Source organism: Rousettus aegyptiacus, unplaced genomic scaffold, assembly GCF_014176215.1.
Source record: "Rousettus aegyptiacus isolate mRouAeg1 unplaced genomic scaffold, mRouAeg1.p scaffold_m13_p_6, whole genome shotgun sequence".
NCBI classification, from domain to species: Eukaryota; Metazoa; Chordata; class Mammalia; order Chiroptera; family Pteropodidae; genus Rousettus; species Rousettus aegyptiacus.
In genome coordinates this window covers 86,654,597-86,681,944 of record NW_023416309.1, presented here as the reverse complement: position 1 = coordinate 86,681,944, position 27,348 = coordinate 86,654,597, and the positions used below count along the sequence as shown (strand labels likewise).

At 34.9% G+C, this 27,348-nt stretch overlaps 1 protein-coding gene and 1 pseudogene across 1 annotated transcript in view; both read left to right on the top strand.

The window, feature by feature from the left end:
* Positions 1-6,600: 6,600 nt before the first annotated feature.
* Positions 6,601-6,719, top strand: LOC118604184 (annotated as a pseudogene).
* A 3,346-nt stretch (positions 6,720-10,065) lies between these two features.
* The window catches only part of APPBP2 (amyloid beta precursor protein binding protein 2), a 45,007-nt gene continuing 27,724 nt past the window's right edge, over positions 10,066-27,348 (top strand). Inside the window, exons 1-3 of the mRNA XM_016143367.2 lie at positions 10,066-10,484; positions 24,553-24,641; positions 25,480-25,631. Coding sequence (XP_015998853.1) covers positions 10,347-10,484; positions 24,553-24,641; positions 25,480-25,631 — 379 coding nt within the window. The 5' untranslated portion in view covers positions 10,066-10,346. The remainder of the gene's footprint in view (positions 10,485-24,552; positions 24,642-25,479; positions 25,632-27,348) is intronic.

Sequence of the window (27,348 nt, the reverse complement as noted above, 5' to 3'; positions counted from 1 at the left end):
AGGAGCAGCTGAGCTGAACAAGTGCTGACTTGAGATCTCTCGTGAGGATTCAGTCAGGATGTCAGATGGAGCTGCAGTCCTCCGACAGCTCAACCGAGACTGGAGAATACCCTTTCAAGATGGCTCCCTCACATGGTTGATACCTCAGTTCTTCTCTTCAGGGTCCTTTCCACAAGCCTGCTTAAGTATCCTCACAACATGGTGGCTGGCTTCTCCCAGAATGAATGATTCAAGAAGGAGTGTCAAGTGGAAGCTATGTCTTGGAAGTCGCATAGCATCATTTCCACCATATTCTATTTGTTAGATGTGAGTCACAGAAGAGGAAGAGTTTCAACCAAAGTTCCAGAATTGTTTCCCATTAACCTTGCCTGGATCATTATCACTCTGGCCAAATCTGAGGCTTGTGGTTGGTGTTTGGAACTGAAGGGTAGGGTCAGTCCCATCTGGAACATATAGATCGAAAATGGTGGAGAAAGAGTTCCCCGAATCAAGATATTGTTACCAGAAGAAGAAGGAATAGATATCAGACAAGCAAAAATAAAAGATGTCCACTGTAGTGCCTTTGTATTATTTGAAATTGGTACAAGAAATGTGCATTAATGGAAAAATTTCTTTTAAAGACACAAAAAATTTAAAGATATTAACAGTGACTATCTCTTCATAAGATTACAGTAAAACATTTTTCTTGATTTTCTATTTATTCCAAATTTCCTTTCATGGGTATGTATTACTTTCATAATTAGAAAATAACAAAAACTATTATTTCATAAAAGGTAAAATTTGTCACTTTAAGAATGAAAATAGGATGCAGTACGTCAAAAGCAACATATTTTTTTAAAAAATTATCTAGCCAAAGTCAGGGATAGAGAAAAGAAAGGAAACAAGAATATATAATAAATAGAAAATGTAAACCATGATGGCTGGAGCAAAATCAGATATACTAGTTATTAATATATTAATATATTTTTTAAAAGAAAAATTCCAGCTATATGTTGTATTGACTGTACAAAATGACATGGAATTGTTGAGAATAAAGGAGAAATCACATCTATACAAAACTGTCTTTCTCTCTGGGAACAAAGCATGTCCTCTCTTTCATTAAAAGCCTCTTTTACATTCATTTATTAGTTTGAGGATTTTCTCACATAGGTCTTTCACATTTCTTATTGACTTTGTTATTCAGTAGTTTATGTTTTTATTGCTCTTATAATCGTTCCTTCCATTATATTTCCTGTGATTTTTTTTTTGAAAACTGGATTGCATTTATTTATTTTATTTTTGTATTTTTATTTTTCAATTAGCATTGACATTCAATATTATTTTATATTAGTTTCAGGTATACAGCATAATGGTTAGATATTTATATAAATTACAAAGTGATCCCCCAATTAGTCTAGTACCTACCTGGCACTATACATGGTTATTACAATATTATCGACTATATTTCTTATGCTGTACTTTACATCTTACTATGATTTTTATATATGAAAATGGTGGAAATATAAATTAGTACAGTATAAAATACTTAGCAGGAAATTTGGTCTAAAAATAATTATATCTTTCCAAATAGATCAACAGGAAGGAAGATAAGAGCATCAGGAGTAGTAAATAAACAGGAAAATATAAAAGACTGTTTTCTTTTCCCTATAATTTATTTAAAAGATAATGACTATTTAAAACAAATAAGAAAAAAAAAAGAGCTTATAATAAATGTAGAAGGAAAAGATATGACAACAATGATATAAAGTACCAGAGGGCAGGTACTTTATTTGTAAATTCTTATTTGCTCTAAAGTTATTTCATTATGAAGCAAGAAGTGTCAGATAAGTAAGGATAAAGGTTAAGTAGATAGTGGGAGGTATGAAGAGATACCAAATTGACTCTAAATAGACTGATAAGTTAAGAATACATATTATTAGCCTTAGAGAAAATGCTGAAAAAAATAACAGAAAGTATAGCTAAGAAGCTAATAAGAAATAAAATGCAATATTAAAAAACGTTAATTATTCCATTCACATGAAATTCTAAAGCAGACAAAACTAATCAGTAATACTAGAAATGATATCAGTGGCTGCCTGGGGTGGGGCAGCTGGGGAGACTGACTACAAAGGGGTTCCAGGAGACGTCTGAGGAGATGGAAATGTACACGTCATCAGGGTGGTGATTTCATACGTGTGTACAGTTGTCAAAAGTCATCAACCTGTACACTTAAAATGTATAACTTTATTGTACACAAATTATGTCTCAATAAAGTTTTTTTTAAGTTGTTTTTTTTTTTTTTAACACAGTACCTGGTATTCCTAGGTGATTTCCCATGCAAGTACTAACCAGGCCTGACCATACTTAGCTTCCAAGATCAGATGAGATCAGCCTTGTTCAGGGTGGCATGGCCATAGAAAATAGTTTATTTTTTAGGAAGTATTGTTATCTTTGGCTCAGAAAATACTTAGTTAATTCATCTATGGCAGACATCTGTAGTTTTGCTTACCAGACATCCTTGACCTCATTTTTTGGTAAGATCACCTGACTTTCTTTCCCCCTTAGGTAAACTACCCCTTTCCTATTTGATATAATTTTGGTGAATAATCAATTATATTGCTTTGTCCTTCCCTGGCCAAAGGTGGACATGTGACCCAACCTAGCCAATGAGACTCTCTATCCCTGGAATCTGAAACTCGAGTCATGTCATCCAAAGACCAAAAATTTGGTACATACACATCATTGTTATTTCGTTCTCCTTTTGGATCTCAAGAGGGTTTTGAAAGACAGATTTCTCTCTCCTCCTTCAAAGGCACTCTCTGGTACAATGCAATTGTGTTTCTGTGACAGGTTGCTGGTAGCCAATTCTAGGAGACTGTCTAAAGTCCTTAGGCATATAGAAATGATTCTGTTATTTTGAGCAACTCTTGGGCTGCTCAATGCCCTACATGGATGCTAGCTACCCCCAGGTAATTAAAGAGTCATTCCACTACCCCATATCAAGCTGGGAAGTCTCATGTTATTGTCTCAGACCTATATGCCTGTGCCTATCACACAGCTGTTCCCACTGTTCATTCTTACCACCTTTTTGGACTCTACATGTCAAAGTAAATTCTCTGTAGTCAGATGCCCCCAAATCCTTTTTCATTACTACTCTGGGATCCATACAAGGGTGTGGGAGTGAGCGGTAGTGGTAGCGAGAGAACAGGGTATAAGACATTTCCCCTAAAATCACATTCCTATACTTTCTACTTTGGGCTTTTTTCCTGCTTCCTTTCTCTTTTCCAGGGAAACTGGCTGGTGTAAGGGATGAGGAAGCTCTATTCATCAAATCTATTGTATTGTCCATGCATAAGTTCTTTCTGTTTCTTTTCAGGGCCTAGACCTTTGAAATGCAAAAGCAAAGAAAAGGCTCCTTGTTTCCCACTTTTTTTTTTTTTTTTGTCTTCTCACTTAAAACAAATGGGCATAGAACCATTCAATCTGCTGCCTGCCTACATGGGGGAAGGGTTGCTGCTCATATTTTAAAACTGATTATCTTACCCCATAAACAAGAAATATAAACATCCTTATACATATGTCTATTTGAACATGCAAAGAAACATCTATAAATTAAGTTGTAATTTGCATATTTTTAAGGCTGTTGATATGTATTGTCTAAACGTTTTTTCCAACATAACTTTAGTGTCTTCGACTATGCATTTTATTTTCTCTTCTTAATGGGCTACCTCGTCACTCTGATGTGAATTTTTGTGAAACACAAAAATATTTTAATACCATCAAGATATTATCAAGAAAATGAAGAATAAGTGTTAGTGAAGATGTGGAGAAACTGAAACCCTTGCGTATGATTAGTAGGAATATAAAATGGTACAGCTGCTGTGGAAAACAGTTTTACAGTTCCTCAGAGACTTAAATATAGAATTATCTTATGATCAGCAATTCTACTCCTAGGTATATACCTAAAGAATTGAAAACAAGCACTCAAACAGATGTTTGTAAATCTATGTTCACAGAAGCATTATTTACAATTGCCAAAAGGTGGAAACAACCCAAATGGCCATGAAGAGATGAATGGATAAACAAATGTGGTACATACACACAACAGAATATTATCCAGGCTTAAAAAGGAATTAAATTCTGATATATGATACAAGATGGATGAACATTGAAAACATGTTAAACGGACATGTTATTATCCCCAAATAACCCTGCTGCTGGTGGTTCAGACTACATGCTCCGGGACCTTGTCCTTTTCTAGCTAGTAAATTAATCAATACACCCTTTCTTTCAGAAAAAAAAAAAAAAGAAAACATGCTAAATGAAAAAAGCTAGACACAAAAAGATAAATATTGTATAATTCCACTTACACAAAGTAACTAGAATAGGCAAACTCATTAGAGGTTACCAGGGGCTAGGAAGAGGGGAGAAATGGAGTATTGTTCAATGGGTACAGAGTTTTTGTTCTGGATGATGAAAAAGTTCTGGAAATGGACAGCAGTGAGTTACACAACATCATTAATGTACTTACTGCCAATGCATTATACATTAAAAATGGTTAAAATAGTAAATTTTATGTTATCTGTATTTTACCACAATTTTTTTAAAGAAAAAAATATTTTAAAGTGGTGTGTTTTTGAAAATTTGTTTAAAGGAGGTAAACATTTTGCGATGCAGCAAAACTGTGTGCTTTTCCTCTTAAAAAGAGGTAGGAAGGCCTATTAATTTATTAATTTATTAATTTAATTACTGAATTTTTACCCTATGTCTGTACTAGGCTTGGTATCTCAAATGCACAATATTTATTGTCCAGTCCACGAGATGCTTACAGGTGCTTTGCAAAGATAGGGATCCACACGTAATATAATTAAATTATAACATAAGACACCATTAACAGGAATGTTACAGGGCAGATTATAATGTGATTTCTTAACTTTTTCTCTTCTCTTAAATTACACATTCTTCCTCTTTCGATATACTCTCATCTTCAACTATCACCAATTATCAAGTTTTTTTTCAATTTTTAAAATCTTTCCTAAGTCTGCCGGTGTATCTGATAGGCACATTATCCTTCAAAATCCAAAACTGGACCCAAAATCCTCAGTGTATTGTTGAGTTCAGTAAATGGCCTTGCCATATACTTTGTCTTCTAAGTTAAAAATCTGTGTCATTTGCATGTTTTAACTAAAATGTTTGGTGGGGATTTGGAGGTTGATTGGGTCCACGTAGGATACTTTTATCTCTATCAGATGGCTCAAGAGTTATTACTATATGACTATATCACTTTGCATGTAGTTTACCTTGTTCCTACTCTTTATCTCATTGAAAAAGTCATAACTTTTCACTGTTACAAATAAAGAACCACAACTTTATTTCACAATTTTTCATGTATTTTTTACATTCTGATAATTAGAAAATTTCCCAGAAGTTGGAGGTGTCATGTCAAGGTGAAATTAACCCACTTATAATTGTTCAAGTAAATCTGTTCAAGCGTTATTTTCCTATGAACTTCACTGCAACTAAAAATACTTTGAGAACTGACCTATATTGGAACTGTTATAGCATTATTACATCCAAAACCAACTCATTATCTCCTCCTCAGTACTCCCATAAAATATTGTGCAAACTCTATTAAAGTGTATTTCACACTGTATTGTTATTGATTACCTCCTATTTTTTCAGAATGACCCTTACACTTTTATGCTATACATTGGGCAAGCATTAGCAACACATATAAAAAACCACCAGACCTTTTATGTTGATTCTCCACTTCTGATTGTCAGGGTAAATAGGCAGCCTGCAGGGCAGGTTCCAAATGGGCTTCTTCAAAATAAGCAATGGCAAATGATAGGGTATTTTGTCTGGTGCTTCCTAGGGTCAAATGGGGGTATTATGTAACAAAAACAACAGAGATCAAGAATAGGGGGAACATTGTTATATGTAGCAGTCTGGATTAATTTTGAAGACAGAATGCTACATGTAGCAAGCAGGGTGAATTTAAAGGGGGCCAAGACAAGAGGAGCAGTAACTATGCACATGTTCAGGAAACTCCTGAGTTTTCTGCAAGTATGGGTAATGGTACTTAGGGATGAGAATTGGGCTGGATTTTCTATCTGGATTGCTTCCCCAAGTGATAAGAATTTGTTGGCAAAGCCTTGCTCTGCTCTTTGGTGGTTGCAAGTTACAGGACCTAGTCTTTTTTACTTTTTTGTTTGTTTGTTTTCATGTATTCTGCTTTCTATTTAATGTATGTTTATATCTCTCTGCTTTATCTTTTTTTTTTTTTCCAATTACGGTCTTGACGTGGCTTTATCTTTATGTCCTTAGCTATGAGTTCTGTTCAGCTAGTCTTCAGCTCCAAGTTGACTGTTCTATAATTTAGTTGTAATTTTAATATGGTCATGGGAGGAGGGAGGCACAGCATTTACCTACTCCACCATCTCACCCAGAACTCAGGACCCAGTCATTTTTCCTATATAAGGTGTGGTGCCTTAGGTGAGCCTTGATGATGCTATATATTAGGTCCATGTGATTGTTGGTCTGTGGTTGATGGGTATTGAATATGTGGATTTAGACTTGGAGGGCTCTGCAAAAGACTTCCAATTTAGGATAAAAATCATTGTCTATGGCCATGCCACCCTGAGCAAGCCCGATCCCATTGGATCTCGGAAGCTAAGGAGGGTCAGGCCTGGTTAGTACTTGGATGGGAGATTGCCTAGGAAGACTGGGTGCTGTAAGTGTAAAAAAGAAAAAAAAAATCATTGTCTCTATCCTGATACTCTAAGATTAGGCAGTTTACTCTTATTAGTATAGCAGAGCCATCATAACAAAGAAAATTGTTCAGAACAGGTTATAAATTATATGTTTCATGAATGAATTCATATGCTTAGAAATATGGAGCCCAGAGAGGGAACAGGTTTAAAATGGAATCTTAAGTGATGGGTTCATGGGAACTATAGGGGACTGGAATGGGGTGTTCCAGTGATCTACTGTGCATAATAAATCACCCCAACCTTAATGATATAAACAAAGATTTATGTATTATGCTCCCATAGGCCAGGAATTTAGACAAAGCAGAGCAGGGATGCTTGCCTCAGTTCCATGATTCTTAGGTCCTCATCTGGGAACACTGGAGCGGCTGAGGCGACTCAGATGCCTTAGAGATGGAATCATTAGAGGTTTCTTCACTGAAACAACTGAGCCGAGATGATTCAAAAGCTATACTCAGCTGGAACTGTTGACCAGAGTGCTTACAAACAGCTTTCCCAGAGTGTGGTGGCCTCAGGGCAATTCATCTTTTTAAGTGGTGGCTCAGGAATCCAAGAGTGAGTATTCCAGAGAACACAGTGGACTCTGCATGGCCTTTTCTGACCTAGCATCACTTCTCCTGTATTCTATTTGTTGAAGCAGACACAATCCAACCAGATTCAAGAGGAAGGTACTTAGACCCCTGCACCTCAATGAAGGGAGAAATTACAGTTTTAAAATGGTCACAATGTAGATCACCTCTTAGGAGTCTTAGAATTCTTTTTGGACCAGGTTCTTGTCTCATGTAGCTCTGTATGGTGCAAGGCCTCCTGCTAAATTTGAGGTCATCAGCAGTCAAGGTCTAAAGGGGATTTGGTGGACTGTGGGGGTAACTCTGTGGTACAAAGGACCTCTGTCCACCAAAATGCATAGGTGGTCATGACAGTTTAGCAGGCATCTTCCTATTGTATTCTTTTGTAGCTGGCAATGTATGACTCTAGACCTTCTAGCTCTGCCGGTAATAGATGACTGCTATTTTCCTTCTGACACGCAAATCTGACCCTTTTATTTCCCTGCTTACAATCCTTTAAGGCAGTGGTCCCCAACCTTTTTGGCACTAGGGACCAATGTTCCTATGAGAATCTAATGCCTGCTGATCTGAGGTGGAGCTGAGGCAGTGATGCTAGCGCTGGGGAGCAATACAGATGAAGCTTCTTTGCTTGCTAGCCCACCACTCACCTTCTGCTGTGTGGCCTAGTTCCTAATAGGCCACAGACTAGTACCAGTCCGCAGCCCAGGAGTTGGGGAACCCTATCATCTCTAAGATAAAGGCCATCGGCATCACATTTAAGCCTCTTTATTACCTGGCCCTGACCACTAAAATCTCAGATGCTATGCTATCATTCGATATATGAAAGCCAATATTTATATAATTATTGAGTTCAAAATCCCAGCTCTGCTGGTAGTTCCAGCTCTGAGGATAGTCCACAATAAAAATGGCCTACTTTCCACTGGTTTCTCCGTTCAGCCAGTTCTAGAGGTTCCAAGCCTGCATATGGGTTCTAGTTCTGGAGTCAATGCTCACTTTTGGTCTTCTGTAAAGATGCCAGCCCATTGATCTGGATTCTTCCATGCCTCATGTTAAATTGTCTTGGGGGCCCTGTCCTTTAGGGTAGTCTATTTGCCCTTCATTATGGCCTCTCAGTCAATTACACATATTTTCATAACTTTCAATCTCAAAACAATGAAGATGATATCAAGAGGCCCTTTCATCCACAGAGACCTCACTTTCTATATACATTTTTGGTTGTTTAACTCTGCCCAGCAGCATCTAAGGTCCATACAGCAATCAACAGCTCTGACACAACCTGTTTACAGGACCTGAGCCCAGATTTTGATTCAGCCAAAATTTCCTAGCACATCTGCATTCGATTCAGAGGATTCATGGATCCTTTGAGGAAAGGTTGCTGGATAAAATACATATGCCCAGTTAAATTTGAATTTCAGATAAATAATGAATATTTGCATAGATAATTATGCATTTTTGTGGGAAGAGGTCCAAACAGCCTCGAAAGGTCTATGTCTAAGAACTCCTGATTTGCTGAAGGAACTGACGCCCTTGAGTGACTCAGAATGGGTGGGTAAAACTATTGCATGTAACATACTTTTATTAAAAAAAACTATCATTTATCTGAAATTAAAATGTAACTGGGCATTTATATTTTTTACTTGCTAAGTCTGGCAACAACTTTAAGTCTAATCACAGCTCCTTTAGGTTCATGGATTAGAGTAGGAACTGGTATAGATGAGACCTAAATGTTTCTTTTTTCCAAATTATTTAAACATCTAAAATTGAAATACCAGGGTGAACTAGAAGAGCCATTTCCAATTCTTTTAACGTTAATTGTCAGAACAATATCATCATTATTATCTAGGTTTTACATTGTTACAGAGTGACTATGAGATTGAGTGTCACCAATTATGGCCAGGAATTTCCCTGTTAAATTCCTAGAGCAGAAAGATGCTGCATAAAGTTCTTGAAATCACAGGCGTGAAAAATTAAGTGATATAAATAGTAGATGTTCAGGCTGAGGAAGAAAGGGAGCTGAAACAAGTAGTCTCAATTATTCAACAATCCCCTGGGGCCTGGACTAGAACTGTGAGAGAAAACTGAAATCATTTCTATCCTACCACTAAGTCCTTCCACATCCACCATTTATTCCTTTTTCTCTCACCACTATTTATAAATCCATAATCAGGCTAACCCTCCTACCAAATTCTTTCTAAAACAATGCATCTTTTCTTTTCTGTAAATTTTGTTTGAAAAAAGAAATACGGTAAAAAATAAATTTCAAACTGTGAGAATGGTTATACAGTGAAACGCGTCTCCTTTCCATTCTTGACCCCTAGTTCCTGGACCGAAGGTTCTTAACTAGGCTTAAGGACCGGAGTCTAAGAAGGGGTTTCTAGAGTAACGTGAATTCCCTGCACGCGTAATGTTCAATATATTCATAATTCTGCATTTTTGTGAGAAGAGGATCCAAACTTTTACCTGAACCTCGAAAGGCTCTGTGCCTAAGAACTCCCGAGGCAGGATTTGCTGAAGGGACTAATGCGCCCGAGTAACTTGAAACGGGAGGGTAAAAATCCAGGAAAGAGTCGTCCCAGTATAAAAGTCTACCAAGCCACTCAACTGCTGCCCCTAGGAAAGTACGTTCTCTCAGGAAGGGATCACTTCTCTTCCCAAGTTTTCCGCCTGCCGCATTCCTTCCCTCCAGCGCGTCGGCGTGCACTGACGTCATGACGCCGCACACGCAGTCCCGCCCCTGCGGTGATCGGCGCTGGGACGGAACCCGGGTTTCTCTCAAACCCGGAATGTGAGGCCTTGGTCCGCTGTCCCTTGCACCCTATCCTGCTCTTTCCCCGGGCCTGCGTCTGCTGTCGCTGTCCCACATCTCGCCCCGGAGGCGCCAGGGCGGCCGTGCCCTTCTGCCGTGTGCCCCCGTGGCTGCCGCTGCCCCTCCGAATCCTCCGGAGCCGCAGAGGAGTTCGCTACGGAGGGAGGCGGGGGCCTTCGGGAGGAGGAGGCGGAGGAGGAGGCGGAGGAGGAGGGAAGGAAGATGGCGGCCGTGGAACTAGAGTGGATCCCAGAGACTCTCTACAACACCGCCATCTCCGCTGTCGTGGACAACTACATCCGCTCCCGCCGAGACATCCGCTCCTTGCCGGAGAACATCCAGTTCGATGTTTACTACAAGGTACGGACCGTGGGCCTGCTCTCCGCTCTCCTGCCGCAGCCCGTGGGACCGCACCCCCTTCCACGTCTGCGAAACCTCCGCGGTTAACCCCTCACCCCTCGTAGCACGGTCGCCTCCCCAGACGGCCAGTGCAATCTCCGGGTTGCCAGTGTAGAAACACCCTATCTCCATATCCTCTCTCAAGCTCTTGGACCCTGATTGGTGTCTCTACCTCCTAAGTCTTTCCCCGTTTTGGTGTTCCCTTCTACACTGTGGCCCCCTTGGGTAGGCCTTGCGTGGTCTTTCTTGCGCGCCTGTCCGACTCAGTTCTTCCCTTCTAGCGTGTGTCTTTGGAATATTTTCTGTCCTCTCTCCCCAATCATGTCAGCATCGGCTGGACTTTTTGCTCCTCTTACTCCCTCCCCGCCCCCTTCCTACTCTCGCTGCCCTCCTTCCCAAGTATTTCTTTCCTGCTTCGTGTTCCTTGGTTTCTGTTTTCTCATCCTATTTGGGAAGGAATTGAATTATTGGACATGGTCCTGTGCTTTATTCACATAGTCTTTATAGCTTTGGTTTTCATTTATACTTGGAGTTGACTCGACGATCTTAATATTGGAGTGGTGCTAAACTAGTTGAAAGGGAAAAATCTTGAAGGAAAAGGTGCTTTAGAATTTAAATTATGTTCATGTATTTGAAAGTTGCAGTCTTGCAGCATTCCTAAATCGCTCCCCCTCAAAAATCTGAACAAAAAAATCAAGTCACTCTACAAGGAGTTTCAAGGGTAAGTCTTTAGACGGGGACAATTTTTGCAGTGTTTAGAGAGGGAGGAGAACTTTATGGACTTGGACCCTCCCTTTTCCTCCCCCCCCCCCCCACATTTGAATGTGAACAGTGGATTTATTATTCAGTTCTTGCCTTGAATTGGCGTGGATGACTCCTATTCTCCAGTAGCCACCCATACAAAATTTGACCAGAGTTAGAATAGGATTTATTTTTTAGATCTTAAATATTTTCTCTTGATTTGTAAATTGGCTGTAACAATGTAAACTGATATTTAACAAATGTATATTTTCTTATATACTTATGGTGTTTTATGGCAGTGGTACTGGGAAGATTGCTTCTGCTTTCTCCACTCCAGAATAGTTTTCAGAAAGCAGCTGACTTGCATTCTACTGAATCCAGCTTCTTTACACCAATTCTAAAAATTAAAATATACCCCCTCCCCTAAATATTTAGAGAAGATTCATTTTGGTCATTCATTTTATTATTTGCAGGTGGGGGGAATAGAGAGAAGAAACCTTTCCAAATCCCTTTGAAACATTGACTTTTGTGTGTATCTAAGGAAATTTTTTGTATTTAAGATTCATTCCTCCCAGGAAACGATAGAGTTAGCTGTCTTTCTCAAACTGGGTAACTGCAACTTTTGTGTGTGTGCTGTGTCCATTTTATTAAATCATATGTAATCCAATACACTTTTTTAGAGAAAATCATTGGAAATTTAATCAAAGTACATTAGTAGTTGAATTCCCTCAAAATGCTTGGATCTCTTCTAGTATCTTGATTCTACTTGAAGCGTTTCGTTCGAAGATATATTAGTGAATATGAGCAGATGGTACTTTTGCCACATTTTCTGTTATACATAGTTTACAAAGTTTTAATTTTGCTTCTTTTTGGTATACTTTTACTAATTAATAGTCGTATGTCTGTTGGGAGTAAGGCACTTAATGCCAAGGTAAAAGAAGGTATTTAATGTGTGCCTGGAATGGTGTTGTTTTTACACATGTTGTATTGTTTAATCCACATAGTTAAACTGTAAAGTGGAGTATAACCCTGTGTGAGATGAGAAAGTAAATTTAGTTAAGATCTCATGCCTAGTATTTAGTTCCTGTGGTCCTTGCTTTCTTGCTTGGAAAGATTTTACATCTTAAGATGGTAGATTATTTTGATGAAAGACATTACAGAACTAATTTTTAACTAGCTTTTATAGAAGTATAGTGAATGTCCACTTCAGTCTTTAAATATAAAAAGGAACTTTTCTTGTTTTTATACACTGTATCAACACATAAGAAACTTTTTAAGCATTTAATACCATAGTAATATAAGATATTCATCCTATGCCCAATTTATGACAATTTTAAGGGGCTTACTGTTTACAGTTTACAGTTTTCTCCAATTTAGAGCCATGGATAAATTCATCCCTCCAGCAGTCTGAACTTTTATCAATAGGCATAGTCATAGACAAAATTATAATATTTGTAGAACCAAAAATTACCTCGTCCCTCTTGGTTTGTGTAGTCCACTATCACTGTTAATTTTTGTCAGTAACTTCAGGTGTTGGTACAATCAGTAAGCTTTAGGAGGTGTGAGTATGGAATGAAGGGGAGGTAAAGAAGTAGGCATGCCGACTGCTCCCTGAGAAGGGGAGAGAGAGAGATGTTTATATGTACAAAGGGTAAAATGTGAAGGGATTAAAAAAAAAGACTGGAATACATTGGAATATATTTATTGGCTGAATGGCATAAACCAAAATAGTGAGAAGTTGAATATACAAATGAGGTGGGAAATACCTTATGGAGCAGTTCCTAAGCAGGAGCATTAATTAATGAGTCTTGCCTCTTCCTTCACTGTGCATACATTAAGGTATCAGTCTTCAGTTGGAGTTGGGAAAGAATACTTCCTTACTTACAGATAGAGTTAAGAACATAAAGTATCAACGTAGGTGAATTTGCGAAGAATGGTTGTCATGAATAAGATCATGTGCTGCTAGTAAGTGTGGGAGTGGTGGCTTTTATTTAGGAAGGTTAAACTGAAGTTGAAAATGTCCACAGACATGTGGGAAAGGAAGTTTACTAAAAATCTGTTTTCAAAAATTGGCAGATGGTATAGATGCTTCAATAAAAATCAGTACCCTATAAAATAATGTCTTTGAATTTAAATTATTTTTATCTAAGGACACTCAACCATTTAGATGTAGAAGTTGATAAGGTGAATAGAAGGAATTATATAGTATATACCAAGTGAAAGTAAATAAAGGGAAGGGCTGGGTTCTTTAAAGAATGACGTGTATGATCTTTTTCTATTTTAACTGCTAAGCGATCTATTTTGTGTTCTGTTCCAATTAAAAATTTGTGATAGAGTTAAGTTTTGGCTGGATGAAGTGTTTCAGTAATGTGTGGTATTTATTGTTTTCAGATGTAAACTTAATGATTTTTCTATTATTGTAAGTCTCATGCTGAATACTATATAAATTCATGGCTGAATTAGCGTTAGAGTTAATCATATTTGACAGCCAAAGAGTTAATCATCTTTTCACATAAAGAACTCTTAGGATTAATAAATTGACAATGAAAACTTTAGGGGGGGTGGCTTAAAAGAACATAAATAACTTGCCACTGTATCTTGATGAGACAGTAATGTGTTATAAATATGTCAGTTCATCTCATTTTAAGCTGTGAATTTATCACAATTTGAGTCAGACTCTCCGACTAAATATGAAGGAAACTGATAGGAGACTGATTAAATAAGTTCCTCTATAGGAATTAATTATGAGACTTAATAAGCCATGGAAGTCTTGAAGATGCACAATGCTTAGAAGAGATGTGCATTATAAGACAGTCACTTATATTAGAAAACTACATGTTTTGAAATAGTATAGCATTGGCACAAGAAAAATTGATTTATAGAACATAGTAGACAGTCTAGATAGAAACCAAAGCATATTTAACAATTTAATATATGATAAAGTTATGAGACAGTGCTATCCTTTAAGTAAATGGAGGAAACATCTAAAAATACCTTGGGCAACAGGCTGTTGGGTAAAAGTTAGACCTCTACTTCACACCACATATTAAAATGAATTCCAGGTGAATTAGAGATTTAAATAAGGCAAATGAAATCATGAAAGTGTTAGAATAAATTATTGGGTCAATATCTTGCAGTGGAAATGACAAATTTCTTCTTTAAAGAAATTTTTATGGAAGTTTACAAATTTTTAAAACCCTAAACATTATAAAAATAAATAATGTAGTAAAAGGTGAAGTCTGCTGTTGCTCATCTTACCAACACTGGAATGCCATCTTGGCATGGAGAAGTTTTTTCTAAGCATGAAACCAAAATCCAGAAGGAAAAAAAGAAATCAGTACTTTTCAGTACATAAAAAATGGGGGGAAATTGTAAGCACATTTTAAAAACTGTGTGCATGACACCATTTGACAGATAAGGGGTGAATTTCCTAGTACAGAAGGATCTAATATTAATGAGTACATGAAGGAAAACCAACTCATATCCGGAAGACCTGAACAGCCAGCGCATAGAAGAGGAAGATATGAATAACCAATAAACATCAAAAGATGCTCACCTGAGCAAATTAAAATGCAATATCAAGCCAAGGCAATCATGAAGAAGAAAGAAACTCTGAAGGACTTACACCACCAAATATCAAGCTGTGAGAATTAAGATAATACGGTATTGGCACACGGATAGACGAAGGGGTCAGTAGAACAAAACGGACAGTCCAGAACCAGACTGATGCATAATACTGTCACCTGGTTTATGATAAAAGTGACACAGTGGTACAGTAGGGAAAGAAAAATGATATAAATGGTGTTAGGCAATTAGGTATCCATATAGGGAAAAAGTATCATGACATTATCTTACATTGTACACAGTAATCATTTTGAGATGAGTTGCTGATCTAAAATATGAAAAAGTGTTCTAGGAAAAAAGTTTTCACTCTCAGCAAAAGATGTTATTAAATAGGATACAAAATGGGCTAAATATCATAATTTGATAAATTGACCATACTATGATCGAGAATATCTGTTCATCAAAAGATACCATTCAAAGAGTGAAAAGTCAAGTAGAGTGGTAGAAGATACTTGAAGGGCATATATCTGGCAAAGGACTCATCTTGCATCTCAAGAACTATAAGAAAATGAAAAATACCTCCTCCCTTTTTTTAAATGGGAAAACAACTTGAATAGTCATCCAAAAAGAGGATATTCAAAGGACCAGTCAAACTTGGAAAGGAGCTCAACCTTATTTTGTGTTTAGGGAAATTGTTGTCCTACTGTACATTCCTAAGAATGACTAAATGAAAAAGGAAAAACTTGATAAAAATATGTTGCAGTTAAAACTTATACACTGTTAGTGGGAATGTAAATTGATAAACCATTTTGGATTATCTACTAAAACTGAACATATACATACCCTATAACCCAGTAGCATTATATACTAAAACTGAATATACACATACCTTATAACCTAGTAATTCCATTTCAAAATATATACATTTAAGAATGTTCATAGCAACACTATTCATAATAATCAAAAAATGGAAACTGTCCAAATGCCCATCAAGAGAATTAAATATTTTGTGAAATAGTCACATAGTGAAATATTATGCATTGAAAATGAATGAATGTACCTGTTTGAAACAATATGGTTGAATTTCACAAATGTCACAGGATTATAATCCAAAGGCCCCCGAACTGTCTCCCTTCACAGCACTTAATTCATGACACTCCTAGGACAAAAAGAAATAACTAATAGTTTTGTTTATTAAGTAGTTAGATACAAACAACTTAATAATACTTATGTCCTAACAACTTATGAGCCATTTAAAAATAATGCACAAAAAATGAAAGAAAAAAGTATTTTTACTTCATTCTTAAATAGCCACAATTACCCAGTTATTTACTAGTGGGATATGCATATTTATTTGGTACAGTATAACTTCTCAAATCTGGCAATCATATTGAACACCTTCATTTTCTGTTATATGTTGATTTTGTACATTACTTTTTATAGCAACCACTGCAAATGTAGCTTCACAAAGGTAAAACATCAATGAAAGGAATATAGCAATCCAGTAGTTGGCATGGTGTAATACAGGTATTAAATATTGTTTCTCAAATTTAAAATATCTTGCAGTGCCCCAGGGCACCTTGAGGCAGTTTGAAAACCATGAGTATGATTCCACAAAAACAGGCAAATTAATAAAAAGTGTTGGAAGTCAGGAGAGGTTACCCCTGGAGGTTAGTGACTATGTAGGGATACGAAGGGAGAAGTCTGAGGTTCTGATAATATTTGGATGTTAGTTACCTCTGTGTGTTCCCTTTTGAAATTTTTTTTGAGCTTTACATTTTAAATATGAGTGTACACTCTATGTATGTTATACTTCAATAAAAAGTTTTAAAAAATAACATGCATCTTATTAGATTGTCAGTGTTTAAAGATTCAAAACATACCCTTTAACCCACAATATCATTTAAAGTCTTTTTTTCTCTACAGGAATTCTTGTTGTGTGCCGAATATTCAATTCAGGAATCTACAGTACAGTGTTGTTTATGATGCCCAAAATTGGAAAACCTATATGCTAATAACTCAGGAGTAGAATAATATACTCTCATTATATAGAATGCATATACTATGTACTCTGGCATGGAGATGCCAAAGTACATCAGGTGGAGAGAGTGAAAAGCTTGTTACAAAGCAGTATGAATAGCATACTCCTGTTTATTGGTTTTTTAAGTGGAGGAGTATGTGCTACATTTGTGTTTGCATTAAAAAAAAGACTGTAGAGGAACACAAAATTTTAATGGTGTTTACTCAAGGGGTAGGATTGCGATCATTTTTTACTTTGTTTATATATTCTCTTTAATTTTTGGATTTTTATGATTATATAATATTTTGATATATAAAAAAAGTATACTTGAATTCTTAAGAATATCTAGGAAACAAAGTTGTATTAAGAGGGGAATAACCTAAAACCTGATATTCTAAAGTATTTGTCAATACGAATGGGAAATAAGTCCAAGTGGTTTTTAAAAAGAAAATGAAATAATTTCAGCTAATTAGTTAATTCACTAGCTAACCAAATGAAGAAACAGAGAAAGCTCATTCTCAAAAATAGGAATAAGAAAGAAAAATCAACCATAGATACAATAGTAAGGGAGAAAATAGCCCTTTAAATGTAGAATAGCTTGTATTCTATGCATTACTTAAGTTATGTTTTTAGGAAAATACAAATGTAGAATAGCTTGTATTCTGTGCATTACTTAAGTTATGTTTTTAGGAAAATACAAATGACCAAAGAGATAAATTAATAGACCAAAAAAAAGAGAAAGAAATTGAGAAATTATACTTCTCCCTTTGTCCATCACCTCCACCTTCAGTGTACAAACAAAAACTCCCACCAACTTTAGATATTCCTTGGGTATATTCAAAGAACAGTTGATGCTACTGACATTTAACTTGTTTCAAACCAACAAATGCTTTCCAGTTAAACATTTTTTTAAAGGTCAACGCTGATACTTAACATAACACTGATACCTAAACCTAAGATAGCAACAAAAAGAAAGTCTTTAGAAAACCTCTTTTGTGTATTGTGAGACAAAAGTTCTAGGTAAAATAAATAGGAAATGCAAATCTGTTCATATAAATTCACAGTATTAATAGGACAAAGGATAACTATCGGTTATAATATAAAAATCTAACATTTCTTCCATTAAACTTATAGTAAGGATACACATTAACATTATAAACATACCTAAACAAAAGGTAATATACATACCTAAACAAAAATACTTAGTGGTAAAACACTTAAAGCATTCTGATTAAAATCAAGATTATGATGTATCTTTTATCAGTATCATTAAATCTTTTTAAGTAAAGACTTTCAGACATTTCTGAAACTGTATACAATATATTCAGCATTCTTGAAGTGCTAACCAATGCACTTAGAATAAAGAAAAAGCTAGCAAAATCAACTGGAAAACTATAGCAATAAAATAATCCAGTAAAAGGGGTAATTACATATTTGTAATTAAAAATTCAATTATTTTTCTATATGCAGTATAGGAAAGTATATATCTTACTCAAAATAACAGTAAACATGCCACAGAGTAGATCCAAAAAGGTGTACAGAAATCCAAAAGTTTTCAATAAATGTAAAAGAAACATTTTGTTCCTAGATTGGAAGATTCAGGGTTTTAGAGAGATGATTTCCTTCTAAATACATATATTCAATGTAGACAAAATCTAAAGTATTTTGGAAAAAGTAATAAAGATGCGTAATGGGAAAAAAAGTTTGTAACTTATGTAATGGAGGATAAAAGTTTATGAAACACACTCGAAACTACTGCAAATAGATAGAGGACTGAAAATAAAGAAATGTACCATTATATTCACAGCGATTTTCTCTAGATGGTAAAATTGAGTGTTTTTCTTCTTTATAAATTATTTTCTATATGTTCTAATTTTTCTAAAAACATGTATGTAATTCTTAAGAATTCAGAGTAAACAAATGTTTTAAAGTTTGTTAACTAGAATACAGAATGAGTTTTTTTACAGAGAAGGAATGTGTTTTTTTATAAGTACACTACTCACTCTATTGCCTCATGGATTTTCACCGTAGATTAGTAGTGAAACTTTAAGAAGCTGAGAAACTTACCCAAATATAGAAGTCACTTATATATTTTGAGTTATATATGGCTGGTTATTGTTGATTAGATCTTACATTTAACTAGATTTTTTTCACTTTCCATTTGTGTCATGGTAGTGTCTTTCACCATTATCACAATTATTCTATCTTGAAAATTATACCTTTGACCCATCAAGTGAGGGATAGAGTTAGATCATCTGGGTGCTAGATGTAAATTCATCCTTGTAACAGTTGGAGAAAAATCTCTTAAATTTGTTTAATGGATAGTAGACCTACTACTATCTTCGTATGTGGACAAAACATTTAAACTTTAGTATAGGGTTATCCTCCCATTTAAGTGTTAACTTTCAATTTTTTGTGCACTGTAATAAAATGGAAATGTTCACTTAACCTTTTGGCTTACTAATAAGCAAAGCACTTTGCTCTACAAAATATAAGTAATCACGTTGGTCAGTTGTATTGTTTTTTAATGTGTAACATAGAACAAGTGAGTAAGAGCAGCTGAGAAATTTTAATGTTAATGAGCAAGAAATTTAAATGTTGGCTTTCAGAAGAAAGCATTTGTCTTCTAATTACCTAAGCATTATTTTACATTACTCTTTAAGATACGGTACTTGCCTTGATCCAATAAATATAACCTGAAATCACAGTGCAATCAAACAACAGATAAAGAGCATTACATATGATATACAATATAAGAATAAAGTAAAGGAATATCAAGTTATAGTCCAGTGTGAATTATTTCAAAGCTACATTTCAGATGACTTGAGATTTGAGAATGAGAATAAATGTATAAGTGAAGATAGCACATGTGTATTAATTAAACAAAATGAAGTATTTTAAAGGTAAATGATATTTTTGTTTAGAGATAAATGATACATTCTTTTTTAAAAACCTTTTTTAATGGAAAAAATTAAACACAAAAGTAGACAGAATAATGGATCTCCACATGTCCATTGCCCAGCTTTAACAGCTATCAGTTCTTGGCCAATACTAAATTTATTCTCCCACCAACATTCGCCTTATCTGTGGTATTTGGAAGCAAATCTAGACATATAATGTCATCTGTAAATATTTTTTTAGCCACCATACTGTTATAACACTTAAGAAAAGTTAATAGTAATTTCTTACTGTTATTAAATATCCAACCATTGTTTAAATTTTCAATTATTTCACTTGTCAGATATGTATATATTTTAACAGTTTGAATTAAGATCCAGATAAGTTCTACACCTTGGCTGTTGGTTGATATATCTCAAGTCCCTCTTGATCATAGCTTCCCTTTCCATTTGTTTTCATATCTTTGCATTTTATTTGTTGAGGAAACTAGATCCTTTGTCGATGCTACAGCGTTTCCTGCAGTGTAGATTTCAGTGGTTAAAATATAAAACATTTTCATTATCTCTTTTAGGTGTTTTTAGCCTTTGTCTTTGTGGGGACTTCATTAGTTTCACTAGTTTCAGGCCAGGTTTTAATGCCAGGTTCTGGGGTCGGGGGTCTGTAAATTGTCTATGTGGTATAAATTTGGACTGTATACTCACATGTGTCTTAGGCTGGAGGTTTTAGTTTTTCACAGCAGACTTTGTGCTAAGGCTGTGGAGATGTTCTGGACTGTTTTACTCCTGGCTTTAGGCAGGCAAGGATCTGCTATCTGGACTTCTCCCTATCTGATCTTCGCACTCTAGCCCAAAACCATTAAGAGAGATAAAACTATTGTTTTCCTTTCTTCCTGTCATTTTCAAGTTTGTGTCTTCTTAATTTTTGGCAGCTGTGGAGTGTGTGCTCTTGGTTTTAAACTCAACTATGAACCCAAAAGTTATTTTATCCAGCATTTCCCCGCATTTGGAAAGGGGAAGGAAGGTTTTCACATATGTTAGTGTAATCTGCCATATTGCCAGAAGCTACTCCCATTCCTCTTCAAAATTCAGCTGAAATTTATCCTTGGAGTGGGTATTTTGTGTTTCTAAAACACTCTGCCTGCCTTCATTGTGAAATCCATGAACACCGTTTTTTTTTGTTCTCATGAGAAAGTATAACAGGGAACAGAATTTAGATTGGGCAGTCAAGTGATGTATTAGTTAAGACCATTAGGATGAGTTATAAATTAACCAGGTGAAGAATCATGATACTAGAGCTTCACGTAGAGGCAGCAAGCAGCATATGTGTGCAAAAGTCAAGTGCCATAGAGCTAAAAGAAAGCTAATGTGGCAGGAATGTTAGGGAATAAGGAGAAAAGTTAAAAGATGAGATTTGAAAGATAGGCTCAAGTCAAATGACTTTTAGAGGCCAAATTTTGGATTATGTTCAATTCACCTCACTGGTGCCATTGATAGGTTTTAAAGAAGGAATGTGTGGACAGTTAATCACAGGGGCACAAGAATGGTAATATAGAGTCCAGGTCTACCATTTTATCGAATATCATTCTACATTTTTTAAAAACTTATGCATATGTAATGGTAGATATACAATTTAACAACAAAAGTAGAATTATATTACTTAAACTTTCTGAAACTTGTTTTACGTATCATGGGAATTTTTCCTTGATAACAACCCTTTTCATTTCTGAAGATTTTTGCTCTTTAATGACTCTCAACAAGAGATTAACAGTTCCGGAACGTGAATGAGCTACAGGAGTTTCATAGATTTGTATGTGTGTCTCTTCTGTTATTCTTAGACCATAGTTTTGGACATGATTTTTAAAATAACTTTTGCTAAACATTTCTGAATTTTTGTTTTAGGGAATTACCCTAGATTATGTGTATGCTAATTTGATGTTAAGACTCATGTTCACTCTTAGCGTGTGGTAATTTTGAATTGGTTTGGAAAGCAGATGCCAGTTTAAAATCCTTTGGGTTCAGGAAGGCTTTCATCCTCATGTTTATCTCCTGAAGAGTTCTCTGGATTTGGGGCTATCTTGCATTTCCCTTGCAGTAGTTGCCTTCAGTTTTCTGTAGGATCTTTACTTTAGCCTCTGAAAGCCCTTGCTTTTAAAACATCACCAGGAGTGTAACCTCTTTGTGTGTTAAAAACATCAACTCTTACACAAGTGCGTTACTAATATTTTAGTTTTGTTCTTTTTTGTTCATAGTATTTTATATTTATGGACATTTTAGAGTCTTACATAATCACTTATTTCTTCATGATTTTCACCTGATATAATGCTTAGAAAGGCAATGTTACCAGGTAGCTTTTGAAACCCGTAAGTGTGGAATTTATATGTTATATTTTATCAGGAAGCATTTTTGTTTCCCTATTTTTATGCACTTTATTAACTTTTTTCTTCACCGTTTTAAAGTGATTCTTTCATTATATGTTAATCTTTTACATGTACCCAAGTCTTCTTTTGAACTTTGTACTTTTTTCTGCTGATTGTTATGTCTTCATACTTATACAGTATTGCTTCAATTGTATTTTTATTGTCTGTTTTCATACTGTTGAGAAGTAATTTACCTATTTCCAAAAATAAACTTATTTTTCCTTACTTTCCTTAAGGTACCGATAACTAAAAGTAATTGATACAGTTCTATAATAGCCTCATTATTCAATAGATGCAGAATATAGTATTAAATACTGTAATAACGAACTTAGACAAATTTTTAAAAATCTTATATGAGAATCATTACCAAGGAACCTAGAGTCTCTTTTCTCTAAGCTCTATTCCATAAGATGTATGCATATATAGAGATTAATATTTAATTCTATTATTTCTATAAAAATGTTAAAAATTTCCCATTATATGTAATTTTCAAGAAGCAGTGTAGTGTAAGATATTAAGAACACAGATGTAAGGACGGACTGCCTGTGGCCAGATTCTTACTTTGTTTGCCACTTCCTAATTGTGTGATTTTAGAGCAGGTAATTTAACTATATACCTCAGTTTTATCATTGGTAGAAAGAATGAGTTAGAAAAAGTACTTAGAACAGTGCCTGGTACATATAAAATCTCTGTAAGAATTAGATACTATTTTTATTCTGGATCAGTATCCAAAAATTCCATTCGTAAAATGTATAAATTTGTGTTTTTGGTTATTTGAAGGTGATTTCAAACAAATCATCATCCTCTCTCCAGAATTTAAATGTGAATCCACTTTTAGCAAGAAAAATTGAACAGCCGAGTGAAAAAAAATTTTTTTCTGTTTTTTAATAGGGTGCATTTACAGTATTTTTCCAGTTGTACCTAGGGTAGCTACTTTCCTAAATTTTTAGTTTCAAATCCCATTTAGTAGGAGATATCAGTTTTAGTCATTATGAGATACTGTGAGTTGTAGAACAGATAAAGTTTAATTGTCTTTATTTGGTGAGTACAGGCAAAAAAGTTAAACTAGTTTTCATTCTACTTCAAAAAGAAATCCCAAGCCTTCAGTTTGCTAATGATGAATTATTTTAAAAGGAAGTTAAGATTTTTTTTGTCTTATATTGTTTTTGGAATATGTGTATATATTTATTTTGATAACTGCATTTGTTCTTCTGTCCCAAATCAGAAATTTACACATTGTTAAGTCCAAAAGAGGAATTTGGTCATAAATTGAGCTTTATTTTCCCTAAGTTATTCTCTATTGGTTGATAGTCAAAATAAATGTGACAGTGATTAATAGTAGTAAATTTTACTGTATACATTCCTAGAAGCTCTTTTTTTACAATGGTAAACATAATCATCTCTAAAAATAGCAAACCTTTCCTTAGAAGGTTTATTAATATGACTATCCAACCATTGTGTCAAGATAACATTTCTGCCTTCCCTTCCTGATTTTATGGATTTTTCACAGTAGTCATTATTGATTTGTATTAATATATATACCTAATTTGCCTTGTCTCCATTGTGACTAGTGACTTATGCCCAAGAGTTCACTGAGTTTGTAGCATGTTTTACCTGCGCAAAATTAACTGACCCATTAGGCAAATGAACTCTAGATCTTGTCCTCTTTCTGAAACCCTGTTCTTATCAACTGAGCTAAGTGTTAAGTGCCTGTAATATAAAGTGAATTAATATAACAAAATTCCTGCCTTTTCTAAGGTACTGTATGTAGCATATATAAATTCAAAAGCATTTGATGACGCTCGAGTAGGAAAAAAGGGGCCAGTAGTATTTGTCTCCTTTTAACTATTATACATGTATTATGTGTGATAAACATTTAACATTTATAAAAGTATTTTAAAAGTTCTACAAAGTCAAAATAAGTGGTCGGCAATGATTAAAAATACTGCTATCCTGGATTCTTTATCTTAAGAGCTCTTAGTTGGGCATATTGATCAGTTCTGACTTCTGGACATTATCTGTGCTATCATTTTGATAACTTTACGTTAACTATCCAGTTTTGTTTAAGGAAAAAAGTTAATTTTGAAAGTTTCTTGAATATGACTTTTATGTTTATTTAACAAATACATAAATTAACACTTTGTAGTACTTACCACGTACCATATACTGTTACAAATATTAATTTCATATACAACTATTAAAATGCTTTATATGAATTGTAAAAATTTGTTAATGTTACATTTCTCTTAGCACAAGTATGTTTCCTGATATTACTATGAATACTTTGAATAGTATTCATTAAATTCATCAAATATTAAGTTATTCAAATTATTCATAAGTATAATTAAGGTAAACATCGAGAATTTCTAATGATCTTTTTTTTTCTCCAGCTTTACCAACAGGGACGCTTATGTCAACTGGGCAGTGAATTTTGTGAATTGGAAGTTTTTGCTAAAGTGTTGAGAGCTTTGGATAAAAGGTAAATTCGTTTTTTTTTAAATAGTGGTAAACTATACATAACCTAAATTTTACCATCGTAACCATTTTTAAGTGTATAGTTCAGTGGCATTAAGTACATTCACGTTGTTGTGAAGCCATCAGTACCACCATTGCTTTTTGTGTTGGAGAAAACAAGACCAAATTTATCTTCCCCATTGTGGCTATTATCATGGAGCTGGAGCCACATGTAGTTGTAGGCAGCCTGGCCTTTGATTGTACTTCCTGGTCTCTTCAGTGTTTTCCCCTAAATTTGCTTTAAATGCCATTTCTTTATTCTAACCCACATTTCTAGGAAAATGATATAACTTTACAAAATACTGCTAACCCCTAATATAAGTATTGCCATGTTATTTCATGCCCAAGAGTTCACTGAGTTTGTAGCCATCCCTAGTGGATGTGGTGTGGTATCTCATTGTGATTTTGATGTGCATTTCCCTAATAACTAATGATGTTGAGCATCATTTCTTTTGCTTGTTGGCTACTTGTATATTTTCTTTGGAGAAATCTCTGTTCAAATCCATTGCCCATTTTTTAATTGAGTTATTGTTGAATTATAAGACAATTTGATTTTTAAAACTTATGTTAAAAGTTTTATCTTTGTTGCCATCAGTTTATACATACAGGATCACTCAGTGATCTAGTAAAGATACTAGGATAGATAGTGATTTTTTATGGCCTCATAATTGATAAGTCAAAAGGCTTTTTGTCTTATTCCATCTTGGTAAATAATGGTACCATTATTTTAAAACAGCAAACTAGCACTTCTAAAAGGACAAAATATATTACACTAATAAAATATTCTTTTTCTTTTCTTCCAGACATTTGCTTCATCATTGTTTCCAGGCTTTGATGGATCACGGTGTGAAAGTTGCTTCAGTCTTGGCCTACTCATTCAGTAGACGGTGCTCTTATATAGCAGAATCAGATGCTGCAGTAAAGGAAAAAGCCATTCAGGTTGGCTTTGTTTTAGGTAAGTAAGTAATGGTAAAATAGAGGAGTGTTTTGTCCTGTGACATTACTCAAAATTAAAGCTGCCAACAATAAAGGATTCTTCCAGGACATTTCCAAAGTTTACATAAGAAGGCACTGAGAAAACTATCAGATAAACTAGGTATGATTTATTGACTATTAACTTTGTGCCAAGCACTGTCTAGGCATCACTGTGCTAGGCATTTAAATCCTATCTTTCTGAATCTTGATCACGTTTCAGTGATGTGTTAGTATTAATAGCATTTTACAAATGAGGAAACAGACTCAAAAATGTTAAGTAACTTGCTCAAGTCACATAGCTAGTAGTAGAGCTAAATTTAGAATCCTGTATGATTTCTGTATGATTTCAAGCCACACATCTTTCTGCCATGTCATGCTACCACCAAGTCCTTTTACCAATTTACTGTCGAATGTGATGTGGAACTTAATCCTTTGGGGTCTCTCATTTTTTTCATTTCTAAAATGAGGGTAATTCTGTATTTTCTCATGGGGGTGTTATGAGAATACTGACAACATAAACAGAAAAGGATTCTGAGAGAATTTTGTATCCTATATATATAAAAATATTGTTTAATGTTTTTATAACATTTTATATGGTTTTCATCAAAACTAGATAAATGTGTTTCAGGCAGTTATTAAAGTTATAGTTACCTTTTTTCTTAAAAAATTTTTTTTTGAAATGAATGCAGATTCACAGACACTATTATCAAAACCAGGAGGTTGGCACTGTTAACTAGACTGCAGGCCTTATTTAATTTTCACCAGCTTTTACGTCTACGTGTGTGTGTATGTGTTTCTGGTCATAGATTGCTGGAGGAACTTCAGAACATTGTTTTTTGAAAAAAACCCTCAGCCTTTATCCTTTGTTAGTCTTATGGAATTTAAATTACAACAGAATTGTGACCAAAGAATGTCTATAACAATAGTGTGTTTGTGATCTTGATGTATTTTAAGGTTGACATCCCTTTAGTCCTAGATGGTCATGTAAATCTCTATGGGAGAAATTTAGTATCAAATAAGGTAAAAGACAAAATGGCTAGTGTTCATTGAGATCCTCTATCACCTCTGTCATCTCCACAAACACTTAAACCAGTCTGGCCATTGAAATGAGCCAGGTTGAAGAAATATCTTGGAGATAGAACCAAGTCCTAGCAAACTCAGTTATGTTGTCAGTCTTAATCCTAAAATTACCAGAGCAGTGAAAACATTTCGTACCAGAAAATCATGTTTTAAATAAATAATTCACCCATATAAAGAATTCAGTTCAAAGATTTTTAGTATATTCACAGAGTTATGAAAAGATCACCACAGTAAGTTTTAGAATATTGCCATCACCCCAAAAAGAAACCCATATGCATTAGTAGTCATTCTTCATTTCTTTCTTGACACCGCTAGCCCTAGGCAACCATCAGACTACTCTCTGTCTCTATATGGATAGTCCATATAAATGGACTCCTAAAATATATGATCTTTGTGACTGGCTGCTTTTATTTAGCATAATGTTTTCAAGGTCCATCCATATTGTAGAGGTAGAATTTAATGTAAGTATTTTTAAAACAGGTGTTAAAGGACTGAAAAAAAAGGGGAAATACCTGAATATTATGGGCACAGCACCTGTAAGAATCAACTAGCACACCTCGGGCTAGGGGAACCAAAAGATGGGGTCGGAGTTAATAAAATTCAGAAGCTTGAGGAAG